Below are 17,814 nucleotides of genomic sequence, written 5' to 3'. Positions count from 1 at the left end.
ACCCTTTATTCTTTGACTTTTCGCATGAGCAGATCTGTTGTTTGTAGGCTACCTGCGGACCTGCTGAGAACTTGGATAAACACTGATTCTGCTTCCGCGCTAATCCGACGAGGCCGGGCCTCGCTCTGGTCTCTGCACGCCACCCCCTCCCAGCAAGGAGGCGCGGAGGCCTGTGGGGCTGGGGCGGGCCTCGGAGGGGCCTCTCTCCCTTGGTGGTGGCAGTTAGTGTCCCTGACCACCGCGTCCCCAGGGCTGGTCATCTGGTCCACTTCAGGGGCACTGCTGGCCCAGTGGGTACACAGCCCCACCTCTCCCATCCTCTGGGGTCCCAGGGTGGGGACCATGGGCAGAAGGACAGGCCGGGACTCACAGGAAGAGCTGGACAGAGCAGCCGGAGCCCAGGGCAGGAGTCAGCCAGGCGCCCTCCCTGTCACCCTGCGACCATTGAGAATCCTGGGAGCTGGGGAGTGGTTGGGAGCCGCCAGGAGACGCTGTGGGCATCACCACAAGAAAGGCGGATGGAGGGGGAGGCCCGGGGCTCTCATGCTCCCCCACGTGGCCCGCCCCCCTCCCCAGGGCCGCACGCACCCTCGGGAGCTGCCAGGGGCAGGCCCCTGCCCGCCTCCCAGCTCCCCACACCCAGCGGTCTGTCCTGCGCTTGGCCCCGCTGCCAGCACTGCCCGGTGCTCTGACTTGTGTGGCCCCGGGGTCAGCGAGGACTCAGGGCAGTCCCAGGAGGAGCCACCAGCTTCCGAGGCAGAAAGAGCTGTCCCCGGACGCACCAGGCCCTTCCACCACGTCCCAGGAACAGCGTCCGGGCCGCACGTCAGGCACCCCACAGCCTCCACCAGAAACGCCCGTCCCCTGCAGGACTGTGGGGCCACGCACATCGCAGGCGGGCACACCCGCGTCCCTACATGGTGCCCAGCCTTGGGGACAGACCGGGGTCCGTGGCTGGCACGCTGCGGCCACCCAGCCGGCTGCCCTGTGTGGCGCGCGGCCGGCTCATTAGCGGCTCACCGCGGCCCGTGCCAGGCCCCCCGGGGCTGTTACCAGGCTTCCGCCTGTTGACAAGATGTGGCGGCCCCAGAGGGAAGACATCGCGCTGATTATGCCACTAATGATGCGTTCATTGCTGGCAGTAATTCCTTCAACGGGTAAAACCTGTCCACGGGCCACCTTCTGTGGGCCGAGTCCCAGCTCTCATGGGGGCTGGGTGGGGGCATGCGGACACGCATGAGCACACTCACGCACAGGCTGGCGGCCACGTCATTGTGCAAACACACACAAGCCGGCGGTCATGACGCCACGTATGCACACTCATAAACACACCGATGGAACAGCTAGGTATGACGTTGCATGCCGTAATCCCTGCATGAAAGCCACACATGCTGTACCAGCCCGGGCCACATAGCAAAACACTGCTTCAACAATAAGAACGAAGCCGGCGCCGGTGGCTCACGCCTGTAACCCTAACTACTCAGGAGGCTGAGATCTGAGGATCGCGGTTCAAAGCCAGCCTGGGCAGGAAAGTCCGTGAGACTCTTATCTCCAACGAACCACCAGAAAACGGGAAGTGGCGCTGTGGCTCACGCAGTAGAGCACTTGCCTGGAGCTGAAGAGCTAAGGAACAGCGCCCAGGCCCAGAGTTCAAGCCCCACAACCGACAAAAGAAAAAAAAAAAAAAACGATAAGGTCACAAAATGGAGCACACGCACAAAACACATGGAGGGATGAGCAGGCAAAGACAGCTTCGCCTTCAGCCGGGCACGCGGCCGTCCCGCAATGCAGACACACACCGCACATCGCAGGTGCCGGCCGGTCCCACGCTGCATCCTCACGGTGGCCACTTCCACTGCCGCTGCCCCACAGGCCCACCGCGGCCGTGACGCTCTGGACGCCAACCTCACGCAGGGCCGCTGCCTGGCAGAATCCCTGCCTGTGGCGCCCGGGCGGGCACAGCGGCTTGGCCCCAACCCACCTGGTCCCCACCGCTGCTGTGGGCCCCCCAAAGCCCACTTCCTGCATCTGCCCTCCAGGCCCATGGGCACCTGGAACGGGGGCAGCGTGGCCAGGCTGGGTGTCCGAGGTGTGCGTCCTGCAGAACCCCAGGGTGACCTTCCCCAGGAAGAGGCTCTCCCACCAGTGGTCCTTGCTCACAGGGTCCTGGGCTGGGGTGGCTCTATGTCCAACAGCAGGTGTTGTGCTGAGAGGGGCTGGAGCTAGACTGCCCATGCTCAGGACAGGGAGAAACCACCCGCAGGGGAGAGGGGGCACACGGCCCCCCCACCCGCAGGGGCGCGGCTATGCACATTCAAACCTCAGAGTTCTGGTCTCCACAACTGTGGGAAGAGATCTCTGTGGTTCCACAAACCCGCACCTGAGCCTGTGGCACAGAGGCCTGCAAAGCTGTGGCCAGCCCGGGGAAGGGGCAGTGGCGGGCACCAGGCCCTGGGTCTGCCACCCAGTGGCCCGTGGATGCTGATGGGCCCCTCCAGGAGTCCCAGCAGCGCACAAGGAAGTGAGGCACACGGGGAGCCCCAGAGCACCCCGGGGTCCGTGCGCACAGCCCAGCATCCCCAGCTGACCACGGGGCTGCCCTTCCCCTCACCGATGTGTGCTCTTCCCAGGGTCTGGCCTAGGGACACGCGCACGGAAGCGCGCAGTAAATACACACTAATGATGATGATGAAACAATTTGCAAATAAAAGCCAGGGGACCCGGAGGTGCAGGGTTGGCACAGGAGCGGAATCTGCAGGGAAATGAGTTAAAGAACCATCCCCAAGGGGTTGAGAAGCTCGGCCCAGAACAGCGGAGAACTTGCTCGGGATTGGAGGGGGTCAAAAACCCCTGGTCCTGTTTGCCCAGGCTGGCCCCAGGCTGGCTTCAGTCCTCCGATGAGCCTGGACGAGCTGGATGAGCCTTCCCAGTTACGCCTCCTACCCACACCCGCCATGCAGATGGGTTTACGCAGGTGACCCCCATACCCAGCTTGCTCTCTGAGCTGCAGGCACCCTGACTTTTGGCTCAGGCTGACTTGGAACTGAGATCCTTCGGGGGCTGGGCTGATAAATGTGAGCCACTCCCTTCACTTGTGTCCTTCTACTACCAATGAGATTGTTCAGATGGTGGACACAGTATCTCAGACTCTGCTTGGGTACCACCAAGGCAGGCCTGGGCAGTGCCAGATGCCCACTGGCCTGGAGGCTGCCAGAGCTCCAGCTGGGAAGTAAACTAGGCAGGAGGAGGCAGGGGGAGGCAGGAGGAGGAGGCAGGAGGAGGCAGGAGGAGGCAGGGGGAGGAGGCAGGGGGAGGAGGCAGGAGGAGGGGGCAGGGGGAGGAGGCAGGGGGAGGAGGCAGGGGGAGGAGGCAGGAGGAGGAGGCAGGGGAAGGAGGCAGGGGGAGGCAGGGGGAGGAGGCAGGAGGAGGAGGCAGGGGGAGGGGGCAGGGGGAGGAGGCAGGAGGAGGGGGCAGGGGGAGGAGGCAGGGGGAGGAGGCAGGGGGAGGAGGCAGGAGGAGGAGGCAGGGGAAGGAGGCAGGGGGAGGCAGGGGGAGGAGGCAGGAGGAGGAGGCAGGGGGAGGCAGGGGGAGGAGGCAGGGGGAGGCAGGGGGAGGCAGGGGAGGCAGGGGAAGGCAGGAGGAGGAGGCAGGGGGAGGCAGGGGGAGGAGGCAGGGGAGGAGGCAGGGGGAGGCAGGGGGAGGCAGGGGGAGGAGGCAGGAGAGGAGGCAGGGGGAGGCAGGGGGAGGAGGCAGGGGAGGCAGGAGGAGGCAGGGGGAGGCAGGGGGAGGAGGCAGGGGGAGGCAGGAGGAGGCAGGGGGAGGCAGGAGGAGGCAGGGGGAGGCAGGAGGAGGCAGGGGGAGGCAGGGGGAGGAGGCAGGGGAGGCAGGAGGAGGCAGGGGGAGGCAGGGGGAGGAGGCAGGGGGAGGCAGGAGGAGGAGGCAGGGGGAGGCAGGAGGAGGCAGGGGGAGGAGGCAGGGGGAGGAGGCAGGAGGAGGGGGCAGGGGGAGGAGGCAGGGGGAGGAGGCAGGGGGAGGAGGCAGGAGGAGGAGGCAGGGGAAGGAGGCAGGGGGAGGCAGGGGGAGGAGGCAGGAGGAGGAGGCAGGGGAAGGAGGCAGGGGGAGGCAGGGGGAGGAGGCAGGAGGAGGAGGCAGGGGGAGGCAGGGGGAGGAGGCAGGGGGAGGCAGGGGGAGGCAGGGGAGGCAGGGGAAGGCAGGAGGAGGAGGCAGGGGGAGGCAGGGGGAGGAGGCAGGGGAGGAGGCAGGGGGAGGCAGGGGGAGGCAGGGGGAGGAGGCAGGGGAGGAGGCAGGGGGAGGCAGGGGGAGGAGGCAGGGGAGGCAGGAGGAGGCAGGGGGAGGCAGGGGGAGGAGGCAGGGGGAGGCAGGAGGAGGCAGGGGGAGGCAGGAGGAGGCAGGGGGAGGCAGGAGGAGGCAGGGGAGGCAGGGGAAGGCAGGAGGAGGAGGCAGGGGGAGGCAGGGGGAGGAGGCAGGGGAGGAGGCAGGGGGAGGCAGGGGGAGGAGGCAGGGGAGGAGGCAGGGGGAGGCAGGGGGAGGCAGGGGGAGGAGGCAGGGGAGGAGGCAGGGGGAGGCAGGGGGAGGAGGCAGGGGAGGCAGGAGGAGGCAGGGGGAGGCAGGGGGAGGAGGCAGGGGGAGGCAGGAGGAGGCAGGGGGAGGCAGGGGGAGGAGGCAGGGGGAGGCAGGCTGAATCCAGGCCCAGCCCCCAGGCGGTGCGCGGCCCTCATCTGATGCCGCTAAGCCAAGGCTGGGCCGGGCCCACAGAGGAGCCAGAGCCCAGGGCAGCCGGGAGGCCTCCGCACAGACAGACAGACAGACAGACCCGCCGCGGCCCCGAGGCCTCCGCACAGACAGACAGACAGACCCGCCGCGGCCCCGAGGCCTCCGCACAGACAGACAGACAGACAGACCCGCCGCGGCCCCGAGGCCTCCCCACAGACAGACAGACAGACAGACCCGCCGCGGCCCCGAGGCCTCCCCACAGACAGACAGACCCGCCGCGGCCCCGAGGCCTCCGCACAGACAGACAGACAGACAGACCCGCCGCGGCCCCGAGGCCTCCCCACAGACAGACAGACAGACCCCGCCGCGGCCCCGAGGCCTCCCCACAGACAGACAGACAGACCCCGCCGCGGCCCCGAGGCCTCCGCACGGACAGACAGACAGACCCCGCCGCGGCCCCGAGGCCTCCCCACAGACAGACAGACAGACCCCGCCGCGGCCCCGAGGCCTCCCCACAGACAGACAGACAGACCCCGCCGCGGCCCCGAGGCCTCCGCACAGACAGACAGACAGACCCCGCCGCGGCCCCGAGGCCTCCGCACGGACAGACAGACAGACAGACCCGCCGCGGCCCCGAGGCCTCCGCACGGACAGACAGACAGACCCGCCGCGGCCCCGAGGCCTCCGCACGGACAGACAGACAGACCCGCCGCGGCCCCGAGGCCTCCGCACGGACAGACAGACAGACAGACCCGCCGCGGCCCCGAGGCCTCCGCACGGACAGACAGACAGACCCGCCGCGGCCCCGAGGCCTCCGCATGGACAGACAGACAGACCCGCCGCGGCCCCGAGGCCTCCGCACGGACCCCGCCGCCCACCCGCGCCGGGCAGGGGCGGAGGCGCGGGCCGGCGAGGCCTCCTCCTCCTCGGACGGCGGCGGGAGCCCGGCGCGGGCTCAGCTGGGAGCCGAAGCCAAGCGGGGCCGCAGCGTGAGGCCGGGTCAACGCGGGCCGCCGGGGAGGGCGCTGAGCTCCGGGGCGCCGGCGGAGGGCGCTGAGCTCCGGGGCGCCGGGGGAGGGCGCTGAGCTCCGGGGCGCCGGCGGAGGGCGCTGAGCTCCGGGGCGCCGGGGGAGGGCGCTGAGCTCCGGGCCGCCGGGGAGGGCGCTGAGCTCCGGGCCGCCGGGGAGGGCGCTGAGCTCCGGGGCGCCGGGGGAGGGCGCTGAGCTCCGGGGCGCCGGGGGAGGGCGCTGAGCTCCGGGGCGCCGGGGGAGGGCGCTGAGCGGGCCGCCGGGGGAGGGCGCTGAGCTCCGGGGCGCCGGGGGAGGGCGCTGAGCTCCGGGCCGCCGGGGGAGGGCGCTGAGCGGGGCGCCGGGGGAGGGCGCTGAGCTCCGGGCCGCCGGGGGAGGGCGCTGAGCGGGGCGCCGGGGGAGGGCGCTGAGCTCGGGGCGCCGGCGGAGGGCGCTGAGCTCCGGGGCGCCGGCGGAGGGCGCTGAGCTCCGGGGCGCCGGCGGAGGGCGCGCGCTCCCGCCCCCCGGGCCCCGGGCCGCTTTACGGCAGTGCGCCGCTTTACGGCAGCGTGGCGGAAGAGCCCCGTCGTTTAGCGCCATTTGGCGACACCTGCGCCGGGCGGCGGCGCGGCCGACATGGCGTCGCCCTTCAGCGGGGCGCTGCAGCTGACGGACCTGGACGACTTCATCGGGCCGTCGCAGGTGGGCCGGCGGGGCGGGGCGGCCGCTCCCAGCTCCGTCCGCCTGGCCGGGGCTCCAGATAGCGCAGCTTCCGTCCTCCTTCCGGGGAAACTGAGGCCGGGCAGGGCCGGGTCTGCCGGCCAGGTCGCCGTGCCCCAGATGCCCCGCGGGGGCCCTCGGAGCCGTGGGAGGGCGCGGGGTTCGCAGGCAGGCCCCCGGAGTGGGGGTCCCGCCCCGCCGCGGGGAACTGGCGGGAGGGCGCGGGGGGGCTGCCACCGAGGGGGAGGGCGCGGGGGGGCTGCCAGCGGGGGGAGGGCGCGGGGGGGGCTGCCAGCGGGGGGGGGGCGCGGGGGGGGGCTGCCAGCGGGGGGAGGGCGCGGGGGGGAGGGCGCGGGGGGGCTGCCAGCGGGAGGAGGGCGCGGGGAGGGCTGCCAGCGGGGGGAGGGCGCGGGGGGCTGCCAGCGGGGGGGGGGCTGCCAGCGGGGGGAGGGCGCGGGGGAGGGCTGCCAGCGAGGGGGAGGGCGCGGGGGGGCTGCCAGCGGGGGGGGAGGGCTGCCAGCGGGGGGGGGGCTGCCAGCGGGGGGAGGGCGCGGGGGAGGGCTGCCAGCGAGGGGGAGGGCGCGGGGGGGCTGCCAGCGGGGGGGGAGGGCTGCCAGCGGGGGGGGAGGGCTGCCAGCGGGGGGAGGGCTGCCAGCGGGGGGGGAGGGCTGCCAGCGGGGGGGGAGGGCTGCCAGCGGGGGGGGAGGGCTGCCAGCGAGGGGGAGGCTGCCAGCAAGGGGGAGGGCGCGGGGGGGGGCTGCCAGCGGGGGGGGGGCTGCCAGCGAGGGGGGAGGGCGCGCAGGGAGGGCTGCCAGCGAGGGGGAGGGCGCGGGGGGGGGCTGCCAGCGGGAGGGGGGGGCTGCCAGCAGGGGGGAGGGCAGGGGGGGGCTGCCAGCGGGAGGGGGGGGCTGCCAGCGAGGGGGAGGGCGCGGGGGGCTGCCAGCGGGGGGAGGGCGCGGGGGGGGCTGCCAGCGGGGGGGAGGGCGCGGGGGGGCTGCCAGCGGGGGGAGGGCGCGGGGGGGGGCTGCCAGCGGGGGGAGGGCGCGGGGGGGAGGGCGCGGGGGGGCTGCCAGCGGGGGGAGGGCGCGGGGAGGGCGCGGGGAGGGCTGCCAGCGGGGGGAGGGCGCGGGGGGCTGCCAGCGGGGGGAGGGCGCGGGGGGGAGGGCGCGGGGGGGCTGCCAGCGGGGGGAGGGCGCGGGGGGGGCTGCCAGCGGGGGGAGGGCGCAGGGGGGAGGGCGCGGGGGGGCTGCCAGCGGGGGGAGGGCTGCCAGCGAGGGGGAGGGCGCGGGGGGGGGCTGCCAGCGGGAGGGGGGGGCTGCCAGCGAGGGGGAGGGCGCGGGGTGCTGCCAGCGGGGGGAGGGCGCGGGGGGGGGGGGCTGTCAGCCCAGAGAGGGGAAGGGGGGAGGAGAGGACTTTGGGGGTGCGGAGGAGGGGGCTGTGGGGGTTGTTGGGGGCTGTCAGCCCGGCCTGGCCGCCCCCCTGCCCGCGGCCTGCAGAGGTGGAGGGCCGGTGCTGCTGTCCACACTTAGGATGGAGGTCAGGGTGGGCAGAGCTTTGGCGTGCAGGCCGTCTGTGGCCTGGCCCTCGGGGCTGCCCTGGCCTCAGCCCTAGCCTAGGCTGGTTTCAGCGGCAGGAGGGCGCTGCCTGTTTGGGGCCACTGCCTGCTGCCGCCTGGCCTGCACGCAGCCTGCTGGGAGCCCGCGTCCCCCTCACAGGCCGGCCTGGGTCTCTCCCTGCACAGGACTGCATCAAGCCCATGAAGGTGGATAAGAAGCCGGGAGGTGGCGTGGCCAAGATCCACATTGAAGACGACGGAAGTTACTTCCAAGTGCACGCTGTAAGCGGGGGATCTGAGACGCGTGACACATGTGACCCTGAGTCTTCTGCTTCCCCCGCCAGTCCCTCCTCCCACCCAGACCTCAGTTCCTGGCCCCTCCCTGACCGGGGTGGGGGCGGGGTAGGGCACCCAGGCCTAGCGGCAGGCAGACTTGCCTGCCTCAGTCCTAGATTTTCTATTCTGGCACCAGGACACCTACTTCCTTCCTAATTAAACAATCATAAGATCTAGGTGTGACAGTGTTAAAATTCACCCCAACTGTCTTCAGACTTGAACTCTAGGACGTTGACTCCTAGGTCTGTTCTGTTCTGTTGAGTCTGACACTACTGTCCACGCCACCGTCTCTCCTCTCTTGTCTACCCTGGCTTGTCCTCTCTCATAGCCTGCGTGCACACCCAGGGGGCTGGACGACCCCCAGACCCTTGAGTGAGCGAGTCCACTTTTCTGCACTGACTTAATTCACGCCCTCCCTGTTCGCATCACTCAGATATGCTAATGAATGTGACATTGATATGAACACCTAGGATGTAAACTTAACATTTCCATCATAAGTATGAAATTTTTTAAAACATCGAGTCGGGGTTGGGTACACGTATGAAGTGATAAGCACCTGCCCAGCAGGTACCAGGCCCTGAGTTCAACCCCTCCTACTATCTTCCACCTCAAAGGAAAAAAAGAAAACGATCGAGTAGCAGGGCTAGGGACTTGGCTCAGTGGCAGCGTGTCTTCCTGGCACACATAAGGCCAAGTTCAATCCCTAGCACCCCAAAAGTAGAAATGAAAATGGAGTGGCAAGCAGCCCAGATAGCTGCCGTGGCAGCTGTTTATAAAAGGAAGACAGAGTTCCTGCTGAGCCCAGGCCTGCGGGCTCTGAGCCCCACACAGGACCTTCCACCCGTGTTCTCCGCAGGATGGGGGGACCCAGAAGCTGGAGAGAGCCAGGGTCTCGCTCAATGACTGCCTGGCGTGCAGCGGCTGTGTCACTTCTGCAGAGACCGTCCTCATCACCCAGCAGAGCCACGAGGAGCTGCGGAAAGTTCTGGATGCTAATAAGGTAAGCCGTGGAGATCGGCCCCCGCAGCCCGCCGTGTTTCCACCAGGCACCTCGTCCCCGGCCGCCCACCCTTTCCCAGGTGACTCGTGGGTCTCCGGGGCACCCCCCTATCACGTCTGCACGCTCCACCCGTCAGTCCTGGGCCCTGAACTTTGGGTTCTGAGTGGGGCGACGGCGCCCGGCTGGGGCAGGCTGGGCACGGGATCTGCACCAGGCTTGCGGGGTCAGAGGCCTACCTCCCTTGCTTTGCAGACAGCGGCGCCCGGTGAGCAGCGGCTGGTGGTGGTGTCAATCTCTCCTCAGTCCACGGCGTCCCTGGCAGTGAGGTTTCAGCTGGATCCCACAGACGCTGCCAGGAAATTAACTTCGTTCTTTAAGAAATTAGGTAGGCACAGAACGCCGGGTGCGTCACCGCCACAGAACAAAAGGGCATCTGGTGCCAAGGCCTCTTCCCACCCGGGTCACGCGTCACTCCTGTGAACCCCACGGCAGACTCGGCTCCAAGTCTGACTTCAGCCTGAAGTTTTGCCTGGATGGCTGAGGGCAGGGTCTCTGGAGAAGCCCTCTGCGTTCTGGTTTTGTGCTTTGCCTTCCCTGTTGTACTTTGGGGGTTTTGGTGTGGTTTGGGAGGTTGTTTTGTTGGCTTTTTTTTTGTGGTGAAGTTTGAACTCGGGACCTCGTGCTTGCTAGACAGGCACGCTCCCACCTGGGCCACACCTCCCACCCAGACCTCGGTTCCTGCCTTTAAGGCAGTTCTGCGGCGCTCGGCCTGGGCCGGCCCTGGCTGGCTCTGTGCCGGGTGCTGGGCTGCAGGAGGACGTGGGTGCTGTGAGAGCGACCCCTGCTCAACGAGCTCGTTTTCCAGCCGCCGGCAGCCTGCCCTGGCAGGGGGCCAGGGGCTGGGCGTGGCGCTCACAGCCCAACCACAGGACGCTGGCCGTGGGGTCCAGCTCCCTCGGGAGCACACGGATGCTGTGGCTGGTCTGGTTTGTGGACTTCGCCCAAGTCCCGGGCACCCCGGGGCCCAGGCCTGATTCCGATGGTGCCAGCGGGTGCAGTGCTACCTGGCACGCGAGCTCCGGTCCTGGGGGCAGGGACTCCTCTCTGCACATCCTGTGGGAGCTGCATGTGGCAGCTGGGCCGCGCATGAGCCCAAGGCATCTCAGGGACAGGGTTGGGGGCTCAGGTCTCTGCCTGTGGGGCCGTGGGCACCCGGAGTGGGCCACGTAAGGTAGGCCTCTGTGGGAGGAATGTTGTCGCCGGCTGAGCTTCACTTCCAGTGAAGGGATGCAGAAGAGCCCGTGGGTGGGTGCTGGGGAGCAGGCGAAGCGGGGTCACCGCTGTGCGCAGCAGCGTCTTCTGGTGGCTGCTGGGGAACGGAATCTGCGCCCACTGCTGACGGTTGCCCTCCCGTGGGAACAGTGCGTCCACGGTGCCAGCCCCCTGCCCTGCTGGCCCCTGCCACGGCGAGGTGTCAAGCGCCCCTCCTTCCACTTCCAGGGGTGCACTACGTATTCGACACCGCCTTCTCCAGGAACTTCAGCCTCCTGGAGAGCCAGCGAGAGTTTGTGCGGCGATTCCAACGCCAGGCTGACTCCAAAGAGGCCTTGCCCGTACTGGCTTCTGCCTGCCCAGGTGTGTGTGGGGCGGAGGGTGGAGGTGCCCCGGGGTCGCCCGCTGTTGCCCCGCCCCGCGGTGCCGGCTGCCTGGAGCGTGCTGCCTCGTGACGGTGGTGACACTGGGGGAGAGGCCCGCCCCCAGCATGTCAAGTCACTGCCAAGCTGCTAAGAGCCCCCTGCCGCCCCGCGTCCCCGACACCCCCGACACCCGTTTGCTCCTCTGGCTCAGGTTGGATCTGCTACGCCGAGAAGACGCACGGCAGCCTCGTCCTCCCCTACCTCAGCACGGTGCGCTCTCCCCAGCAGGTCATGGGCGCCCTGGTCAAGGACTTCTTCACGCAGCAGCAGGTAGCGGCCCGGGCCGGGAGCTGGGGCAGGCGGGGCCTGCTGCCAGGGAACCCCACGGGGGCTGCCGTGGGCAGTCTCGGTTCTCCGTCACCCCCGCTGCCCAGGTGTCGCCAGGGGCCAGCTCTGAGGTGGAAGTGCTTGTCACTTGCCCAGAGGTGGCCGGAGCCCGCACAGGCCGCTGGGTGAATACCGCCGGGCGCTGCCTGAGGTCCTGGCCAGCGGGGCCGGGAGGGAGCCACTGACGCAGTGCCCATGGCCGTGTGCGCAGCTGGCCTTCCTGCAGGTCGGCCTCGTGGCATCCATGTGCACAGAACCTTCTGGAAAACGTGGTCTCACGGCTGACATCCTGGTCAGCCATGGGTCCCGCCTCTCCTGTCACGGCCAGGCCGTCTGAGGTGGTGAGACCCCCCACTCCCTTGTTCCCGCAGCACCTGACCCCAGACAAGGTCTACCACGTCACGGTGATGCCCTGCTATGACAAAAAGCTGGAAGCATCTAGACCCGACTTCCTCAGCCGGGAGCACCCGGCTCGGGAGGTGGACTGCGTGCTCACCACAGGTGAGGCCAGGGCGCCCCCGCCAGTGTGTTGCTGGGGCGCCCCCAAGGGCCCCGCAGCCCCAGCTGTGTCTCCTTGTGTGTGTTGGGGGACAGGCAGCAGATCCCTGGGCTTGAACCTTCACCCCGCTTCTGAGCTGAGCAGGCTGCATCGCCCGGCAGGGCTGAGACGGCCCTCCCAAAGTCCAGGGGTCAGCCGGGCTCCCCGGATGTCTTCGCGCTGAGCCGTGCGCTGTGGTTCCGCTGCAGGGGAAGTCTTCCAGCTGCTGGAGGAAGAGGGGGTCTCGCTCTTGGAGCTGGAGCCGGCCGCTCTGGACAGCCTGTGAGTCTATGCAGTCGCTGGGAACGTTCACTTTGGCTAATGGCCTGGGGGCGGGGGGGGGCCCTGTCCCACCTCTTTGCCTTCGTACACTGTGGCCTGCTTGGGCTAGGCAGGGGCTGCGTCGGGTGTAGCTTCCAGGACCTTGGTGGTGTGGGTGGGTTCTGCCACCTTAGGGCCCCGAGGCTCGACAGGAGGCAAGGCTCAGCCCTCAGCCCGGCGCAGCCCGGCTCAGCCCGGCGCAGTGGCTGGTGGCTGGGGGGATTGCACTGACACGCCCTTCCCCCAGGACCGGCGGCACGTGTGAAGAGCCCACCAGCCACCGGGGCGGGGGGTCCGGAGGGTACCTGGAGCACGTGTTCCGCTACGCAGCCCAGGAGCTCTTTGGGATCCACGTGGACGAGGTCACCTACAGACCTCTGAGGTGAGTGCCGTGCCGCCCGCCGGCGCCGCCCCAAGGTGGGCGGGAGACGCGCACAGCCTCCCTCCTCACAGGCTGTGTGACCCCCACCCGGGAGGCCCGGCCAACCCCGCCTGCTGCACTCCATCCGTGCAGTTAAGGAAGCCAAAAGCTGGATGAGGTTCTGCTGGACCGGAGCATGGCGGGGAAGCAGCCAGGAGCCAGGGACCCCAGCAGGCCTCCCCAGGGGGCCGGGTACCCGCAGGGGAGGGGGCGTGACGCAAGCCCAGCCTGTGCCACCAGGAACAAGGACTTCCAGGAGGTGGCCCTGGAGAGGGAGGGCCGCGTGCTGCTGCACTTCGCCACAGCCTATGGCTTTCGCAACATCCAGAACCTCGTACAGAAGCTGAAGCGGGGCCGCTGCCCCTACCACTACGTGGAGATCATGGCCTGCCCGTCAGGTAACCGCCTGGGCACTGACGGACGGCCTTCCACCAGTGCAGGGGGGGGTGGTGTTGGGAATCCCCCCGCCTGGCTCTCTCACTACCCTACCCCTGCTCTGCTTGCCCCAGGTTGCTTGAACGGCGGGGGCCAGCTCAAGGCTGCGGACACGCCCAGCAAGCAGCTTCTCCTGCAGGTGGAGAGAAAGTACAGCATGGTCAGGACACGGGCACCAGAGGACATACCTGAAGTCCAGGAGTTGTACCAGCGCTGGCTGCAGGGTGAGGGCTCGGAGCTGGCTGGCCGCCTGCTGCACACCCAGTACCACGCGGTGGAGAGGCCCAGCTCAGGCCTCAGCATCCGGTGGTAGGCCGCTTCTGGTCGGCGAGGCCATACACCCTCAGCCGCGGGGGCCTTCTCCAAAACTCAGAGTGAGCTGCAGGACCGTGCTGGGCCCCGGTGCCGCTCACCAGGGGCCACCTCGCACGGACGGCCCGCACGCATAGCCCGTGAACAGATAGCCTCGCACGGATGGCCCACACACAGCCCGTGCCTCCGGACTGGCCCTGTTGGGATGGGGCAGCCAAAGAGAGCTTCCAGAACCTCCTTCTCTGGCCAGAACTGACTTGCAAGGGCGCCGACGCCCCATTCCTGGCTGTGATGACCCGCTCCTGGTGAACTCTATTCCTGCTCTCCAGGGTCAACCCTGAAGCTGGTGCAGAGGGCCACGGGGCTGGACTGCCCCACATGGGGCCTGGAAGGGAGGGGTGCCTGGCGCCCTCAAACCAGGTGTGTGTGAGGAAGACGGGGGCTTGGCTGTCCCCAGTCTGGCCCTCACCTGGTCCGGCCTTGTCCTAATAAACAGATGGCGTTTGGCAGGTCACTGAGCCAGGCTTTGAGCGCTTTATTCACAGTACAAAGCCCTCCCTGCACCTGGCGGCCTCCTGGAGCAGCAGGCCAGGGCGGAGTGGCGGCCAGCCGAGCCCAGCGGGAAGTCCCAGGCCAGGGACTGGCGGAGGCCCTTGTCCCTTGCCAGGGGAGGGGGACCCGGAGGGGGCCCTCGGGCTCACTTCTGCCGGAGTGCGCTCAGAAGGCCCCACTGCAGAGCCAGGAGAGCCCGGGCCTGGGGCTGCGGCTGCTCGGACGTGTGCTGGAACTTTGCCCGCTCCCTGCAGAGCACCTCCAGGACCTGGGCCGGGGCCGTCTGGCCTGTGAACCGGCGTACGGCCCCCTCCCTGTAAGGGAGAGCAGGTCTGGCTGGATGCCCAGGAGAGCAGGGATGGGCAGGCCGGGGGATGACAGTGTGCCTCCCGGTGACAGGGACATTGAGCACCCGCCTAACTACCCCAGTGACCGCCACGGGGGCCCCAAGGACAGCGGGACACCGGCCCTGGCCAGCCCGTGCCGCAGGGAGCCCCGGCGGGCCCGCCACGGCCGTACTCACTCAACTCTCAGGAAAGGGTTGTACAGGAGCTCCTCGCCCAGTGTGGAAGGCACGGTGGGCACGTCGTCCTCCTCCCTCCTCTGCAATGACACAGGCCCTCGCCCCACAGCACGCCGCTGACGGCCACGGGCCGTCCAGCGCCGCCCAGGACTCCAGCGCTGGGCCGCGAGGCCCAGGCCCAGGCCACTACAGCCACTGGTGGCGGTGTCAAACCAGGGCAGCGCCCCCACAACACCCTCCCAGGGAGGAGGGGACGAGGAGCGGCCATACCTGTGCCCAGGCCAGCTTGGTTCTCACGTGGTCATTGCAGGGCTCCACTTTCTGTGCAAACTCCAGGTTGCTCAGCGTGTGTTCGTGCCCACAAAACACCTTCTGCGGAAAGCGGGTGCTCCGTGGCACAGGGATGTCCAAGCGCTCGGGGCCTGGCCGGGGTCCATGCCGGGTCACTGCGTGCGGAAACCCTGTCACAGAGCCAGGGCCCACTCACCGTCTCGGGGGGCAGGCTACACAGGATGTCTGTCAGGCTTTGGTACATTTGCTGAGCCGTGTCCTCCAAGCGCCAGCCACAGCCAGCCACCGACAGGGCGTCCCCTGGGGAGGAAGATGGGTCAGAGGAGGTGGGCAGTGTGCTCGGGAAGGGGTGGCAGGTTCCCGCTCACAGGGTACCTGAAAAGAGGGCAGGTGGGTCCGGGCTGTCCTCCTCCCACAGGAAGTAGCTCATGTGGCCCGAGGTGTGGCCGGGCGTCAGAAGGCAGCGCACGTGTATGGCCCCAAACTGCAGCAGCACCGGAGTAAGGGACGTGAGGGCCTGAGGGTTGGCAAGCAGCCTGGGCAGCCCCCGGGGGTCCCGGCCTGGGCGCCTCCCCGCCCTGCGCAGGCTCACCAGCAGCTCCTCGCCGTGGGCCAGCCTGCGGGTGAGCGCGCAGATGCGCTCGTCGGCTCCCAGCACGGCCAGCCCGGGCAGCAGCCGCGCCAGCTCCGCGTTTCCCCGGGCGTGGTCCCTGCGGGGGAGCCGAGCCGGTCACACCGGGCGCGGGCGGGGGCGGCCCCAGGCGCCCGGCCCCAGGCGCTCACCAGTGGTGGTGTGTGGTCAGCACCGTGGTCAGGGACACGCCCTCCCGGCCCGCGATCTCCAGCAGCTGGAAGGAGGGAGTCCGGGTGGGGGGGCAGCGGGGGGCCGGGCCTGGGGGGGGCCGGGAACCGGGGGGCCGCCCCTCCCGCACGGGGCGCCACGGCTGCGCGCCCAGCGCCCCGCAGGCCACGGGCTACTGCAGGGGCCGCACCGGAGAGCAGATGCGACCCGACCTCAAGGCACCCCACGCCCCCAGCGAGCGCGGGGTCGGGCCGGCCGGGCGGCCAGGGGGGGAGAGGACAGAGGCGCGGGCTGGGCCGGGCGGGGTGGGGCGGGGCGGGGCGGAGTAGGGGGCGGGGCCGGGCTGAGCGGGGCGGGGCAGGGCCGGGCGGAGTAGAGGGCGGGGCCGGGCGGAGCCGGGCCGGGGCTGAGCGGGGCGGGGCCGGGCGGAGTGGGGCGGGGCCAGGCTGAGCGGGGGGCGGGGCCGGGCTGAGCGGGGCGGGGCCGGGCGGAGTGGGGGCGGGGCGGGCCGGGCGGAGTGGGGGGCGGGGCCGGGCTGAGCGGGGCGGGGCCGGAGTGGGGGGTGGGGCGGGGCCGGGCGGAGTGGGGGGCGGGGCCGGGCGGAGTGGGGCGGGGCCGGGCCGAGTGGGGCGGGGCCGGGCCGAGTGGGGCGGGGCCGGGCTGAGCGGGGCGGGGCAGGGCCGGGCGGAGTAGAGGGCAGGGCCGGGCGGAGCCGGGCCGGGGCTGAGTGGGGCGGGGCCGGGCGGAGTGGGGGGCGGGGCCAGGCTGAGCGGGGGGCAGGGCCGGGCTGAGCGGGGCGGGGCCGGGCGGAGTGGGGGCGGGGCGGGGCGGGCGGAGTGGGGGGCGGGGCCGGGCTGAGCGGGGCGGGGCCGGGCGGAGTGGGGGGCGGGGCCGGGCTGAGCGGGGCGGGGCCGGAGTGGGGGGTGGGGCGGGGCCGGGCGGAGTGGGGGGCGGGGCCGGGCCGAGTGGGGCGGGGCCGGGCCGAGTGGGGCGGGGCCGGGCTGAGCGGGGCGGGGCCGGGCTGAGCGGGGCGGGGCCGGGCGGAGTGGGGGGCGGGGCCGGGCTGAGCGGGGCGGGGCCTGGCGGGGCGGGGTCGGGCCGGGCGGAGCCTGGCGGGGCGGGGTCGGGCCGGGCGGAGCCTGGCGGGGCGGGGTCGGGCCGGGCCGGGCGGGGCGGCGGGCGGCGGCCCTCACCCGCGTGGGCACGGCCGCGTCCACGGCCACGGCCTCCCGCGTGCGCTCCTCGATGACTAGGTACATGTAGTTGTCCTCCAGCACCGAGATGACCTTGACCTTCATGTCGCGGGGCTCAGACCCCGGCGCCCCGAGAGGGCGCGCCCCCGCCCGCCGCCCCGGAAGCTCCCGGAAGGACCGCGGCTTCCCGGGCCCTGCCCGCCGCCCGCCGCCCGCCCTCCTCCTCCGGAGGCCCCGCCGGCAGCCCGGCCTCTCCGTTCACCGCACCGGTGCGCAGGCCAGGACGAGCGGGAGACCTGGGCGACGGGGGACGGAGGACGAAGGCGGTCACGGCCCCGACGCCGGAGCTGCGCTGGCCGGCCGCTACCCCGCCTCCCGGCCGGAACCTCCGCAGCGGGAGGCAGCGCGCACGCGCGGCAGGCAGCGCCCGGGCGGGGCGCATGCTCAGACCCTTCCTCGGGAGCCCACAGCCCCGTCCCTCCGCGCGGGACGCTGCGAGCCCCGCCCCCTGCACCTGGGACTCCCAGAGCCCCGCCCCCTGCACCTGGGACTCCCAGAGCCCCGCCCCCTGCACCTGGGACTCCCAGAGCCCCGCCCCATCTCCCAGAGCCCCGCCCCATCTCCCAGAGCCCCGCCCCTGCACCTGGGACTCCCAGAGCCCCGCCCCATCTCCCAGAGCCCCGCCCCATCTCCCAGAGCCCCGCCCCTGCACCTGGGACTCCCAGAGCCCCGCCCCATCTCCCAGAGCCCCGCCCCATCTCCCAGAGCCCCGCCCCATCTCCCAGAGCCCCGCCCCATCTCCCAGAGCCCCGCCCCATCTCCCAGAGCCCCGCCCCTGCACCTGGGACTCCCAGAGCCCCGCCCCATCTCCCAGAGCCCCGCCCCATCTCCCAGAGCCCCGCCCCATCTCCCAGAGCCCCACCCCATCTCCCAGAGCCCCGCCCCCTCAGGAGCGATGCCCGGAGCCCCGCCCCGCCGTCCACACCCCTGTCTCAGGTCGGCGCGGGGTGCACAGAAGGCGACTAGGAGTGGTGACTGGCACGCGGGCAC

General features: G+C 70.9%; 2 protein-coding genes across 4 annotated transcripts; one reads left to right on the top strand and one right to left on the bottom strand.

Annotated features, from left to right (window-relative positions):
• The first annotated feature begins 6,341 nt into the window (after positions 1–6,341).
• LOC138825357 (cytosolic iron-sulfur assembly component 3-like) lies at positions 6,342–13,917 on the top strand. Of its 2 annotated transcripts, none has more exons than XM_070019801.1 (11): positions 6,342–6,443; positions 8,203–8,298; positions 9,209–9,352; positions 9,605–9,737; positions 10,853–10,987; positions 11,201–11,319; positions 11,748–11,877; positions 12,124–12,196; positions 12,483–12,617; positions 12,897–13,054; positions 13,166–13,917. In XM_070019801.1, exons 1-11 carry the CDS (start codon positions 6,378–6,380, stop codon positions 13,402–13,404), a joined length of 1,428 nt encoding a protein of 475 aa, XP_069875902.1. In that variant the 5' UTR covers positions 6,342–6,377; the 3' UTR covers positions 13,405–13,917. The 2 variants fall into 2 exon arrangements, with proteins under 2 accessions (XP_069875902.1, XP_069875903.1); XM_070019802.1 differs by lacking the exon at positions 6,342–6,443 and adding an exon at positions 6,494–6,566.
• On the bottom strand, positions 13,915–17,169 carry LOC138825358 (hydroxyacylglutathione hydrolase-like protein). Of its 2 annotated transcripts, none has more exons than XM_070019803.1 (8): positions 16,765–17,169; positions 15,553–15,617; positions 15,362–15,479; positions 15,145–15,253; positions 14,966–15,069; positions 14,749–14,850; positions 14,479–14,594; positions 13,915–14,269 (listed from the first exon to the last, which is right to left on the bottom strand). In XM_070019803.1, exons 1-8 carry the CDS (start codon positions 16,867–16,869, stop codon positions 14,101–14,103), a joined length of 888 nt encoding a protein of 295 aa, XP_069875904.1. In that variant the 5' UTR covers positions 16,870–17,169; the 3' UTR covers positions 13,915–14,100. The 2 variants fall into 2 exon arrangements, with proteins under 2 accessions (XP_069875904.1, XP_069875905.1); XM_070019804.1 differs by having other exon boundaries at positions 14,479–14,558; positions 16,765–17,168.
• Positions 17,170–17,814: the final 645 nt, after the last annotated feature.

Source organism: Dipodomys merriami, unplaced genomic scaffold (assembly GCF_024711535.1).
Source record: "Dipodomys merriami isolate MVZ:Mamm:240054 unplaced genomic scaffold, mDipMer1.0.p SCAF_137, whole genome shotgun sequence".
Classification (NCBI taxonomy): Eukaryota; Metazoa; Chordata; class Mammalia; order Rodentia; family Heteromyidae; genus Dipodomys; species Dipodomys merriami.
Note: the sequence above shows the minus strand (reverse complement) of the source record. Positions and strands in the feature narration are given on the sequence as shown.